This window comes from Venturia canescens, chromosome 1 (genome assembly GCF_019457755.1).
Source record: "Venturia canescens isolate UGA chromosome 1, ASM1945775v1, whole genome shotgun sequence".
Classification (NCBI taxonomy): Eukaryota; Metazoa; Arthropoda; class Insecta; order Hymenoptera; family Ichneumonidae; genus Venturia; species Venturia canescens.
In genome coordinates this window covers 9827630-9842264 of record NC_057421.1, presented here as the reverse complement: position 1 = coordinate 9842264, position 14635 = coordinate 9827630, and the positions used below count along the sequence as shown (strand labels likewise).

The 14635-nt window shown below is 39.1% G+C and overlaps 1 protein-coding gene across 3 annotated transcripts in view; it reads right to left on the bottom strand.

Moving 5' to 3' along the window:
* LOC122405636 (probable calcium-binding protein CML22) overlaps positions 1-14635 on the bottom strand; it is an 80037-nt gene that overhangs the window by 16803 nt on the left and 48599 nt on the right. For all 3 annotated transcript variants that reach the window (XM_043410570.1, XM_043410571.1, XM_043410569.1), the window contains exon 5: positions 14179-14309. In XM_043410570.1, coding sequence (XP_043266505.1) covers positions 14179-14309 — 131 coding nt within the window. The remainder of the gene's footprint in view (positions 1-14178; positions 14310-14635) is intronic.

The following is a 14635-nucleotide window of genomic DNA, read 5'->3' as shown; positions in this document are numbered from 1 at the left end:
ATGCACGTATAAAATACTGGAGGTGAATACGACGAAGGTAAAAACTCAACGGTACCATCGTTATTTTTGTGATGCAAACTTCATTAAAATTTTATTTTTTCTCCTGTGTTTCGTCACTCGTATTCTCCCCAGCGATCTCACTGCGCTGCCTTTTTGCCTCGATAAAAGAGTCCATAGGCCATGGAGCTGCGAGTCGATCTTCCCCCTTTTATTATTCTTCGCATTGTCATTGGCCAACTAATCGAAAACGACTGTCATTGAGTGTGACAGTTGATGGTGAAAAATCAATTTTAAAATGCTTCCGAATTGATGGAAATTGAAATTTGATCAGCGCCAATTTATGTCGATAAAAAATCGTGATTTCGACAACGTTTGTCGCGATAATGAACCGTTCAGAATGAGTGAAAATCACCTGCGAACGGGTCGAACCGAGTATTATTGAATATCCGTCCCGATGCTCGCTTTTCATCGTCCAATTCTCAAGACTTACAGCTGTAATCAACGAATGGATGAGATGGAAAAATGAATGAATAAAAACATAGATAAATAAATGAATTCGTCAATGGGTGGCCGAACATCATGAATTTTTTGGCGAATGGAGTACCATTTGTATTGAATGAAAAATGAAGCATTACCAACGACGAGTTTCCTGAAAAAAATTGTTCTCGAAGCTATGAAACTGGACGAACATCAAACATTTTATTAAACTACAAAAAATAAAATTCGACGATAAATTTTGGGGTAAATGAGAACCAAAGACAAAACCTTGAACACATTTCGTACGGAACACTTTGGGAAAATTTTATTTTATTCGAGGCCATGCTGAAAGCGATTGAAAAATTGTAAACGGTTGTTCCCAAGCATTTATCAGAAACATCCCACGCCGAAGGGAATGATAGTTGGAAAATCTCAAGGGTATAGTCCCGGTACTTTGATGAGATCAAAACCGTTGCTCTCGCTCCCTTTCGCTCTTCGTATACACGGACCTATAGGAGAGTAATTCCAAACATCGGAAAAGCAGAGGAGAAACATGCTCTGAGAATTCAAAGCCTCCCGATGAGAAATGACCTGAAAACTGAACATCTAGCCACTCCCTCTCTGTTGTTATAAGTTGTAGCGTATAAGCGAACTGGCAACGTAATGGGAGAAAATATTACACGAGCCTCCGAAAAAGAGATCATAAGAGTCGAAACATCGAGGGGAGCTTTTCGGAGTCTCTTTTACGTGATTATCTCAAAGTGCTTCAGTGCGACTTGAATCAAGATGGAACAGAGTGTGCGCATCCTTAACATGATAAATTCTCGCAGAATTTATTAAAAACAGTCTCCGAGTTGTTCATAAAAATTGGAAAATTTTCGAAAGTTTAGAAAGTTATGAATTTTTTGCTTATTTTTGGCCCCGGTGCAGCTGGAACAGCATTTTTATGCTTCAGCGCTCCAGCGCTGTAGACTAAAGCGAAGGATGTCTGGCGCATGTGAATCGTACTTCTTATCGAAGGACACATTTCAAAGGACAAATTCAAAACGTGCAGCGTATCTATACTCGAGATTTGACTTGAGGTTTCATAAGAATGCAGCAGATTAACGATGAAGAGTCAATCCACATCTGAGCAAACGCAGAGTCCAGAGAAATCCATTGGGAAGCTTCCACTCAGATTTTTGCAGTCCGGAAAATGATGTTAGCTGCTCCACAGTACTTTTCATAAAATTTAACACGTGCTTGAAACTTTTAAATTTACATTTATGCAATAACCTTTCTCTTCTCAACTGCAATGGCATTTGAGAAAGAACGAAAGCACAGAGAAATTTGCCCTTATAACTCACGCTTGGATGGATGTGGAGATTGAAAGGAGCCCTGACGAATCAAGACGCAGACAAATCACCGAGGATACAAGACCACGCGAAGGGAATGATCTCGACTGCATAACGCCAGACTTTACTTCCTTGCTGTAATTAACCCCAAATGGATCGAAAGTGCACGACGTAGGTACGTCACAAACAAGTTGCACTCAGTTGGCATATGCGACAATTTGAAACCAATAAGTTTTTCATTAACTGCACAGACCGAATGGGACTTTGATGTTGTGAAACACGCGTCATTAGTATCGCTGCGCTCTCACGAGTGTGGAGGAAATTCAATGGAAAATCCTTTTCGAGCTCGAGTGAAACTCTCGTCGAGCTGGATCTTTGTACGAGAATACAAAAGTTTCAGTTCCTTCGAATAAATTCACTGAATGTATCCAAGCGATGATTAGTGCGCTTCCTAATTTACTTCGCCTGCTTCCATAACTTACTTCGTCGACCATCGCTCGTGCGTCAGCTGTACAGAAATATTGATTCAGACTCAGAATAAACAGAGAATAACACAGGAAAACGGAAACTCGATCCAACACGGACGAACAAGAATTTAAGATTTACCCTCGGATCTACCCGTTACTTCCGTACAAGTAACGAGGGTCGTTAGACAACGGTGGGAGGTCGTCTCGAGACAAGGAAGTTTTCTCCATCGCGATGAGATGTGACAAGGACGGGAAGGAGCGACACCAAACGCCGGCTCGTTTCTCGCATGAACGCTACATTACCGCTAACTTACGGCTCGCCACGTTTGTCGATCCAATTTTCGATTTCCGATCCCCCCTAAGCCCACACCTCCTTAATACATGAGACGATTTTTTTTCAAGTTATAATAATTACTAACCGAGATTTCTCAACTGAAAATAAATTTAACGAGTCGTCGCGTTCTCATTCAAACAATTCGCCATGATTGCTGATTTTCGTTATGTCTGCGTAAAAAAAATGCTTTTTTGTATTTTGCCAAAAGCTGCAGCCCAATGGCACAGTCGACGTGGTCGGACCCATAAAACAAAGGGCGTTCTTTCCTGTGCGCTGCCGCAATTACGAAAACGAATCCCGGACTTAGCAAATGATTAATTGAGAAAGATTATCTCTGAAGAAAGCAGATTTAAATGGGATTTCAATCGTACGACTTTCCGTTGTCCCAAGCAGAAATTTCATGCATTCAAGCTCTTCAAACCGTGATGATTTCGCCCAAGGAGTAAAACCATCTTGCAAAAATCTTTTCTCTTATCAAAATTTTCTCTTTTTCTGAGAACGAAACAATTTTAAGAAAAAAACAACTGATCTATCCAATTTGTTTCTCACTCATTTACCTACTCCACTCGGCTCCTCTCAGATGTACTCGAGATAGAAAAATTTCGAGCATCCTGTCAGAAATTACTGACTGAAACGACGTAACCGAAATTCGTCGAATGAATGATGATGCGAATAGTAAAAGGCACGTCCAGGAACGACGTTCGTATTACAAATGATGTCAGATGAAGCCCAACATAAAAGTTCGTATACCTGAGAGATGAAAAACTGCAATAAATCACTAATGCTTCTTTGAGTGGATGAGATGATACTCCAAAATTTTATTGGAATAAAAAATGGTCCGGGACGTTTTGAGCCCTCTGAGATGAGTGGGAATTTCCCATGTGTTTTGTATACACACTGGGTACAACTCATATTTTTTTCTGTTACCACCAGCTTTAAGTCGTTTCGTCGATACTCGAGGTTCTCCATTGAACTGTTGAAAAACTCGTATCCGCATATCTATAATATCTATACAGAGCTGGACTGAAAGGAGCCCAGTGTGTGGGTGAATCAAGTGACACACAAGTCAGTAAGTCCTTTCAAATTCAATCATCTTCTCATCTCTCAAATGTAATTGAAGACACAGAGAATCCATGACTTCACCTTCCAATTCGTTTTTTTTTTTTTCCATTCAATCGAGATCCTTTTTTTGTGCTTCAACAACGAGTGTAGCCAGTCAAAGTGATTGCAGCGATGACTAAATTGAAGAGAAATGCCTATTAAATGACACGGAATAACTGAGAGGAATGATTTTTTCACTAAAGACACAGCAGATTTGACAGTCCTGACGAATGAAGGGCTTGGAACAGTCGTAGAGTGAGGCGACACTTTGGAAAAGTGAAGAAACAGAGAAAAGTCAACGACGAAGTGAGTTTATTCAGTCTATGCTCGTGTGTCGTTTTCGTTGAGATAGTCCAGCTCTCGAAGGAAGAAGGAAAAAAAGAAATGGAAGTATGGTATCGGAAAAAGTACGCCAGAAATGGCTAAACCGAAAACCGAAGCACAGAAGCAGAAGTAAAGGACGAGCAAAACGACAATTTTTTCTGTCTAGCTCGAGCTTTGTCGCATTTAAGAAAATTGTGCATAGTTTTCTATTATGGAAGTTTGCGATGCGTCTCGCATGCATGGAGTAACATAGTGGAAGTTTATCGCGATGCAGCTACCCATGCTATTACGGGCTGAAAGAAAAGATATAAGTGAAGAAGAGAGAAAAGCCTGGAGGAGAGTGAGGCAGCGGAGATGGAACAGGTTTTTGTGTCGGAGGTCTTGGAAATCTACGGAGTCGATGAGCGCAGCTCAGTAGTATGGAAAAAGGCGACTACTGGCCTCCGTGCAAGCGGAACGGAACGACTCCTCGTGCCCTTTTTCCTCGAAAGCTCCTCTCAAACACGTGGCATCGACGTTTTCTTCGTTCTACAACGGCGACAACGACGATGATACTCGTCGTCGTTCGAGAGCTCGCCGGAAATCCTGACGTTTAACCCGAATGCACGAGAAAATGAGTTGTATAGATCTGCACCAGCGTATGATGGAAGCAGCTAAATGATGTTGAAAGTCCGAACTACCCCTCACTATTTTTCTCGCTTTCTTCTGTTCTACGAATAGACAAACGCACGCAAGCACACATATTGCGAACGAGTATTTTTTATGTTCCGTTAGAGTGAACACATTCGTGTGAAACGAATGTGTGCCTTTTCGTTCAGGTAGTTCATGTACGAAACGATTTTCTTAATAAAGTCTTGAATTTACACAGAGTTTAAATAGGTAGTCGACTGACACGTGTACCAAATTTTAAAGGGTTCGTCTTATTAGTTATTGACATAAAGGTGTTTAATGGGGACTATGCGTAAAAAATCGTTTATCTTATAACGAATGAACGCTTCTTATACGAAGTTTATGAAAAAGTACAAAATAATAATTAAGTATATAATGAAGGTTTGGGAAAAAATTCGAGATGATTGTCTTACTAGTAATAAAGATTGTCACAGCCTTCCGTCTTTTTCGCCAGGGATGAATGAAACTTCGGGTTTAAGGAGTTTCGGTACAAAAGTCAAAATATTAAGAAATTGATCAAATTTGGTGATAATGTTCTTCAACATCAAGTGCGAAAACACAAATTTTTTCAAAATTTTCTTCTACTTAGTTATCGAGTAATTACGCATTAAAGCAGATTTCTTATGCCCGGAATGTATACCTATACATATGGAAACGCTATGCTTATACACGTAAACTTTAGTGATCAATTACTCGATAACTGTGTAGAAGAAAAATCTTAAAAAATTTGTATTGTCAAATTTGGCACTAAAGAATATGTTCACCAAATTTTATAAAATTCTAAACTTTTTGAAATTTTTTATGTTTTTAGCATGGTTTAGCATGGCAACATTGTATCGCCTGTACCGAAACTCCTTAATCAGTGATGGATCCCCGATTAATTAATGGCTTGTAATTTCATTCGTCAAAAGATAAGTTGAACAAATTCATTTACAATTTCGAATTAATAACTCTGACATTAATTTAAAGTGGTTATATCTTTAATTAGGAAGTGAAAATCGGTCCAATTTAGACACCCATAAAATTCGATACTTCGTGCATGATCTACCTTTAATTTTTCGTGTTGTCTACCAACAATTTTGATTCGTGGAATATAAAATATGACGATGGACGCTTTTTCGCCATCCTTCACTCTGTCGTTTTCTATATTTCGACATTCATTTTCATTTTATTTTATTTTATGGGATACTTTACGTTTTTTCATTTCTCATAAAAAATTCCAATAACAAAACATTGTATTTGGTATTCTACGAAGTCGGGGAGCATGCTGTTTTTTATTAATAATTATGAATGAGAATGAATAACGAACATGTAAATAACCGAAATATAATGGGACAATGAATGCCAGAATTTATCGTTATTTTCTGTATGAAAAAAAGTTGTCATAAATATTGAAATTAAACACTATCTCGAATGGACATGAGAAGTGTTCTGAATGCTTCACAAGATCGTAAAAGGAAAGCAGTTATGAATCTTTATGATCGTCAAGACTTATTCAATGGAGCAATAGATGCTGGAGAATCCGATGCACTGAAATCCAAAGATCTTGGAATTCTCATTGTGCTGCAGTTCGAAGATCATTCTATTTTATACACGTTGATACGAATGAATACTTGGCGTCGAGCCGCTATAGCGTGTCTCTTGATCCTGCTAATATCCAATCGAGGACAACAGTGCTCCAATCCCTGACTTTTTTATCTGATTTTTTCCCTTTCTGCATTTGAATATGAATCCTCCAATTCATTCGAAAACATAAAATTCATTAAATGTCGATAATTCTTGGAAAATTTCTTATGTTTCCACATAAGTTTTCACGTGAATCGATTCCTGCTGGGTAATTATGTAGAAATGGGGCTCCACCCCAAAACAGTTCCAAATATTTTTTCATGAATTCAGGCCTGTACACTTCTGCATAATTACCTCCTGCTGCTTATCTGATGAAAATAAATAGAGGTGACGAGTTCGATCGACCTTAACTTTTCGAAATTCTTACCTGCGTATGTGTGTTAATTTACGTATTTCAATCACGTACTGCAGAAGCGCCTATTTCGTGGTATAATTTAGCTCATGGAGATATGCTGAAAGAACGAGCAGAGGCTTGTACATGTTCGGTAGGGCTGTCCGGAACAACCCCCGGGGCAAGGAGAACACGCTAAAATGGGGAACGTTGAGAAAGCCTGTCAAACCCTTGCTCCACAATACATTCTAATGACTCTCTTATTCTTCGAATACCAGCAAGTCAGCCACGCTCCTGCCTCGGTAAGACATCAGTCCAAACAACCACCGATAAACCCGAGACATTTTCTCTTCCACTCTCAGCTCGTCTTTTCCACAAGATTTTCTTTTTCCTTATGACGACGATCCCACGTCTCAAGAGATTATAATTCCAGCCTGTTCTTGGATTCAATACATCACCCCGCGAATCCTGAGCACGTAATACGTGCTGCTGTACGTTGATCAGCTGTTTTCCCACTCGTCCGCACCATCCGTAACGAACGAGAAAAAAAAACCGAGTCAAATATTGCAAACATTAAAGATGATCGATTAAAGAGATTCTTGAAATTGCTTGCTTGATTACATCGTTTCAATATAACGAGGCTCGGAAAATTTCAATCGACTTTTGCTCGTGTACAAGTCCATGCGGTTTGCTTATCAAATCCACGCGGAATATGAGTCGAAGCGAGTACATCGGGTTGACACGGGAACCTCGATTATGACGAGGCCTTCATTTTCTGATCTTTAGACTACTGCTAATGATGCGGAATATATATTTGCGTTGATGCCAAGACGTCGTCACTTTAAATCACGAGCAGAACCCTCCAATGCTCAAATGAGTACAACCCCAAATCGTGATTTCGTGTGATCCTCTTTAAGATGAAAATTTATTCATACGTGCATTCTTACAGAGAAAAACAGTTCTTTATCTCCACATTCCCACATGACACTCCAATTCTTTTCTTGCAAGAATTTATCTCTTTTGAATTCTCGGAACAATAATGCTCCCAGACGTGCAGTTATTAACTCTACAGTTAAATTACACTTTTCTTCTTTCCACTTGTACTTCCCAAGGACGCCAGAGAGCTTTCAGGTCTTTACACTTTTACGACAAAGAGAAAGACCCTACAGTCTACTACATATCAACCAATCATTGGGTTAAAAAATGCATTCGCTCCTTCCAAACGAATTAACGCTTTAATTCGAGCCCAGAATGATGTTGAAAATCAAATGAAAAAGCATTTTTGCGACTATCAAGACATTTTTTTCTGACGATCAAATAAAAGTGATTTCATTTTCAAGGCTGTATACATTTTTCAAAATTATTTTCACTCGCAAAATATTTAAACCCAGAACGCTGCATTTTTTGTGGCATCAACGAAACATCCATCCTCTCGAGGGCCAACATTTGAAAATTCATTTTATTCCTGAACGTGGAATTCAAAAAACTCCTCCATGAATACAGAAATAATGAAATCGACTCCTCGTCTGGAAATAATTTCAATTCATTTCTCGAATAAGAATGAAAGCATTCTTATTTGATAGTCACGATGGTGTGAATACATCAATTTCACTCTAACTTCAATTCAATCAAAATAAAACCAAGTGATATTGTGAGCATTATTATCAACATCCAAAATTGGAGTTCAAATTAATTTAAAGGCAGATTGAGAAGTGAAATTATAGGGAGGCTTTTTCAAATCAGTCCAAAAACCGTACAAAAAATTTAAAGTCTTTCAGAATTCTCAGCAGCATGTGTAAACACAAAAAGAAATTCTTGAAGAAATGTTCTCAGTACATTTTGACCGAACTGTTATAACTTGACTGTTATATGAGTAACTAACAGCAAATCCATTCAAGAATTACGAGATCGACGATAATTGAAAAAATGAGTAGGTTTTATTATTTTCATCAATTTTATTTTTCCTCCACGAAGAAACGTTCTTCCTCATTTTTCAGATTAATTTCACTCGAATTGCTCGAGCATTTTGAACTTATCACGTTCATTTTTTTCAACTAATATCCGCTCAATGTGCTGCGAAAAATTCAAGTTTATCGAGGAAAAAATTGGTGCCATTGAATCGGATGCGATTCAACTGTTATTCTCGCTTTTTTCCCAGTGAAAATGAGTCTCGTCACAGAGATGCGAGGTGGATAGAAGAGCAAGGCAATTGGAAGACGTTCATTCTGCCGGAGAGTAGATAGCAGCAAAATACTTTAAGAACTCGTTCGAGACTCGAACCCAACGCGAGTGTTGTTAAAGTGGAGCAAACGGCGCCGTCGCTTCTCCACTGCTATACCATTCCTGATGGTCCACTTCCGTGCGCTGGATCACCTGTTGTAGCTCCTAGCATACAGATAAACATTCGCGCATCCAAAGCGAAATGGATACGAGATGAAATCGAGATGAGACACAACGGTATAGCAGTACCGGAACGATTCGTTCGTTCATTCAATTATAAACAATTATAATTATAAACAAATTCGAAATAACGATGCTGAATAAAACCATCTCCGAGTCCCTTCGTTCAAAGAAAAGTTTTCGAGGTTTAGCAGCGAATAGAATAAATTTCGTTGAGAACCACATTGAAAAAACATTGAGAATGGGCACGCGAACATCACTTTTTGGCATGAAATTTTTTTGTACGTAATAATGAGAACAAGAGCCGCGAGAGCAGGGCATTGAAAAGTACATTTTTTTCGTTTCTCGTTAATGCTAAAAACGGTGTACGATGAAGTTACACCGTGATGAATATCCGTGGATGAAGACTCCGAAAAACATGAAACTTTTGAAAAAACGTGGGGGAAAGTTTTTTACTACAAAAGTTGGAACTGTTAATTTTCAACCCCTTTGTGCGAGTTTGAAGTTTAAACGTGGAAAGCATACATGAAAATACGCTGTAAAAGCTTCCAATTCCGACAACACTCGCTCAATTATATTTCGAAAATTGTGAGTGAAATTATTCATTGAATGCCATAGAAACTGGCAACATTTGAAAAATAGAAGAATTAAGATTTTCTGATGAAGTATTTAATTAACAAAAAGGAATAAAGAATCGCGTGTCTTCCACGCAGAAAATCTTCCTCAGCTTTCCATCCTCCGGAGGAGGGAATTAATGTCCGGAACATCTGAGCCTCGGATGTTGATGCAAGCCAATCCACGAGGGGGAGAAAAAAACATGAATGAAAAGGACTCCCAACGGCACTATTATACAAATTGGCCTCCTGGAACAAGCCGTAGCACCGAACAGTAGCAACAGAGAAAAAAAAACAAACAATACATTCCTGTGAAACTTGAGAGAAATTTTTCGAATCCTGGAAGAAACTTGACTTATTTTTCTCGAAAGATTCCCTGTTGAAATTCCAGCCTCGCTTGGTCGTATGCGAAAATAAATTCTCAGGCAGTCACTTACTTTGTGCTCTCCGCTTCTTATGACTAAAAATTGAGTTCTCCGCAGATTTTGTCTGACGAAATTTTTCTTTATGATCTGCAGGAGTCAACGAAATTTACTTGTTCCCGAAAATCTGTTATTCAGGGTGAACAAACTGAATTGAACCGATAAAAAGAATTGAAGGAGAAAAGAAAAAACTTCTCCGATGCGAACGAGTTCAGCCTCTGCTTCGTTTCTTCTATAGTTTTTATTTTCTTACCGTATTTCCAAGTCTTTGAAGCTGCGCCGTTTAGTATGAAATTAATTCGAAGGAGTTTCGCCGGAACTTTTTATTTCAATAAGCGTGAAAGCAGAGAAGCAATATTTCAGAATGTATACAATGAAAAAGCGTAGTCATTGTGATTATGAATTGTAGCATAAAAGGAGTTAAAGTTCAAATAAAGTCAGCTAAACTAACCTTTGAACTTGTGTCATTGTTCGAAATAGAAAATATTTTTACACGCGTTTGTGTGTATGGGTTTATCGACAAAACCAGAGGAACTTGGAACAAAGTTTCTCTATGATCGCTTTTGACGTGGACTCGTGAAAATTAGTACGGACTCTGCATTGCATCTGTTTCCCAAGTGGACCAATATACTGCGATCCCTGCGACACGATTTTCAACATAAATATGCGCACACTCAAGCATTGAAGTTTATTCCATGAATGAAAATGAACAAAACTTAAGCTGGACTTTACAAATCTTGATGAACGAAATTAAATTCGTTGACCCAATAAAAAATTGATTGATTCGAATTCTTCATTCGTCAAGTTATTGTACAACAAAAACAAATTTGGATAAAAAAATTCCATTTTGTTCACCACGAATTGTTGAAACGACGAAAAAGTTTGTTGGATCAATAATTGTTCAGTGGATGTAGGAAAAGCAGCTGCCATTTTTACCTTGATGTTTCATGTTAAAAGTAAGCAAACTTTATATTCCAGCTTTTCGTAAAAAAAAAAATATTCATTTACGAGTGGCATTTAATCTAGAAGAATCATCAGTTTGTCAGATGAAAGGACAACAAAAGTGCGCGAGTTTTTAAGCTGGAGAGCGTTCTCGTTTTTTTCTTCCTCAATCATTCCAGGCTTAAATCTCGTCTTTTCTTTTCGCAAGCCTAAATAACGCGAAGGAGTAAATTCCGTGAAAATTATTCAAAGAAAACAATTTCTTTTCATTCTAGTGGAAATTGGTATTCGATGCTCGCGGATGCTGCTTTGTCGGGAATATAAAGGAAGAGTCAGCCGTGAAAAGGAGCGAGGATAGAAGACGAAAAAAGCTAATCAAAGTCCGGTGCGCTGGAAGATGGAGAGAAGTATATGGGAAAATCAGGCTCCTTTTTTCCCATCGGGAACCGCGAAAAACCACTTTCCAACGTGCCATGTGTTCACCGGGTAGCCATTCGTTTTCGACCAGCAAAGCTAATGAAAAATTCATTTATCCAGCCGTAAATTACGTGTCTGATCTTCCACACCGGACCCGCATGCTCCGTACATTCCCCGTAAAGAATTGTAATCGTTAATCGCTCCCCCGTCCATCTACGTGTTCATTTTCCCACGAGTACACGTATACACAAATTGAAATGAAGAACATTGGAAGAGGAGCAAAGGCGACTGGATTTAATCGCATGCTTTTTAGGAGCGAGCCAATGAGATAGTTCGGAGTGTCTTTTCTTACGATCTCGCATAGAATTCTCTCTACTTTTCGTAATCGTTCGTTATAAAAACAAATAAAAGTACAGCTAATAACGATAGCAATTCGCGAAGGTATTTCCTCGATGCTACCATCTTGTCCTTTATTTATTTTTTATTATGTGAAGAAGGACATCAAACTTTTAATTAGGGGTGAATTTATCGTTGCTGATTCTTCCATAAATAAAAGCGATGGGTGAGCGTTGACTTGACGTTTGAAAGGTCATTTCGCTGTTAGCTCAACAACTAGTGGCTGGAACTGAGGAAAATCGATTCTCGTTATTTCGCCAACTTTATATATTTGCTCTCGTAATAATCGTCGAGTAATTCATCTTACTTAACAAACGAATTACGAATTTTTTTTTTTTTTTTTTCTTTCGTTTTGGGAAAATTCCTCATCGAAATAATTGAACGTGAAAATTCTTAGTTACCATAAAAAAAGTGGAGCTTTTATTCTACGATTGTAATCCAAACTTTGAAATTTCGTTACTTCTGCCCACGTTTTAAAACTTGCTAGATTATTTCCAGATTGAAAACCTGAATTTTGTGCCATTTATAGTTTCTTATTGGTTTAGTGCAAACGCTAGGAAAATTTCTGACCAAACAATACTGAAAATTTATTTATACACAACTATTTGGATTAAGGTCGTTGCAGATTATACTTGACTTAACAAAATTTAATGCTTGCACAAAAACGTGACAAAATTTAGGCACGTTGGAAGCTCGTTCTTCCAAAAATCACATTTGCAAAGAGAAGGATTTACTGGCCACGGCTAACATGTCAACAATTCTCAAAATTTTCGACTGGCGTGCGGCCTTCCGAGCTTCGGGCGAGGCCAGTACTTGATGGATGGCCGCTTAACCAGGCACTGGCTCACGCATCGATATCATTGAAATCGATCGTTGAGGCAATTTTTTTGAGTTTCCGACAGCCCCAAGCGATAGAACGTCAGTAAAAATCTAGCGGCCTGTATCAGTCGGATTTTACACAGTTTTCTTTGGTCCTCGTGCAAATGCGCGTCAGCGCATCAGAGAAGTAACGGGCAGAGAAGTCTCAGAGGAAGAGTGACAGTAAAGTCAGGAGAAAAGTAGAGTTGAAACAATGTCACGGGCTCGTAAAAACCCGAAAGGGAATACGCAGTAACAATAAAAAAATAAAGCACCAGAAAACACATCAATGCTTGACTCCCCACAACGAAATTTCCGGGTCGAGCCTTTTCTTGGCAGCAATTTTTAGTCGAGACCCAAGAGAAACGTTGATAATTCGAAAAAGTGGAGCTTCTCGTATCTTACTGAATCTTAATCCGTGTCCCACTCGCGAATATTCTACTCTCCGGAGCAGATCAAGATTTGAATGAAATTATACGGAGATATTCCTGCTGCGAAAGTGGTCCAAAGAAACGAGAATGAGGAGGAATAATGAGGCAAAAGCAGCTGCGAAACGGCGGAGGCGCATTCTCTCATTTACAATGATTTATATACACCCAACGAGAAAAGAATAATGCAGTTCGCTCTGCTTTTTCGATTCCCCGAAGTCTTAATTTGTAGACTTCCCTGCCTTATCGTTCTCCATTACTGCATGTATAATCTCGTCTGTTTATCTTACAGATTCGAAAAAACACATCTCGAGCGTACCCATTTAATTGCCTGCTCCGACTGCTGACGAGATTAGCTTGTCTTGATTTCGTTCGAAAAGTTGACGTTCCCAAAGAATCCCGAATTTGGATACGAATACTGTAGCACCAATTCGCCTAAGACACGTACCTGTTAATATCTTATGAAAACGTGCCGAGTGTGCGCGACGAGAGTGTTTTCTTGTTATTCTTCTTGGAACTACGGAGCGAATAACACTCGAGAAAATAATCTACCATTTCCGGGTGTGAAACTCTCAAAGGGCTCTTTCGCCGAAGTATTCTCAGCATGTTCCTGTTCTAGGCGATGGAGTTTACTGGCCAATAATATTTCGTCAGCAAATACAAGGGACGAGGGGGAAAGCGGCGGGAAGGAAGAGGAAGAGAGCGGAAGGGAGCAGAAAATTTTTCATTCCGTGTATACGAATCCCCGGAGCTTTGGACAATTCTTATGTGAAGAAGTGATTTGGAGAGGAAACGCAACGCAGTGAACCCGAAGGAGCTGATATTTCTGATATTTTCACAACGTTCATTTTGTCCAAAAGCTACTAAAGCAACGTGAAGTCTCGCGGGAGCTTTACTGTCGCCGTAATCATTTTTTTCTTGCACCATTAAAAACAGAAATCATCAGTTCAAACAATATCGTTGAATCATGCGAATGGGGCTACAGTTTTTGTTTTTGGGACGGGACTTGGGGATAGATTAATGGAGGAAAAGACTTACACGAAAGGCATCTCGAAGCTCCTGCTCTTCCTGCTCCTCCTGACTGAGATCGGTCGGAGCCGCAGCCGAACTTGCGCTTCCGATGTTGCTCACGATCTTGACGAACTCGACCAAGCTCACGTTTCCATCCCCTGGAAAAAAATGAACACAGCATAACATTTTTTCCAACCAAAAAACTAATGAGTGCACTTGCAGAAAGAGACGCTCGGTCGAGATCGTTAGTACGTTAATATTAATTATTTCGACTCGTTGGTCCACTCAGCATCCATAAGGAAATAAAGAGCAGCATGCATTGGTATTTTTCCTCGATCACCGAGCTAAAAACTCGATGTACGTGTGGACCGCGCGGAGCACGGAGCATATGTTACGCAGTTGGATACGTAAAACAGAAGCAGCTTGGATTATTGGGTTTTCTCTAAAATCTCCATACGGACACCAAACAAAGCGTAACAAGAGC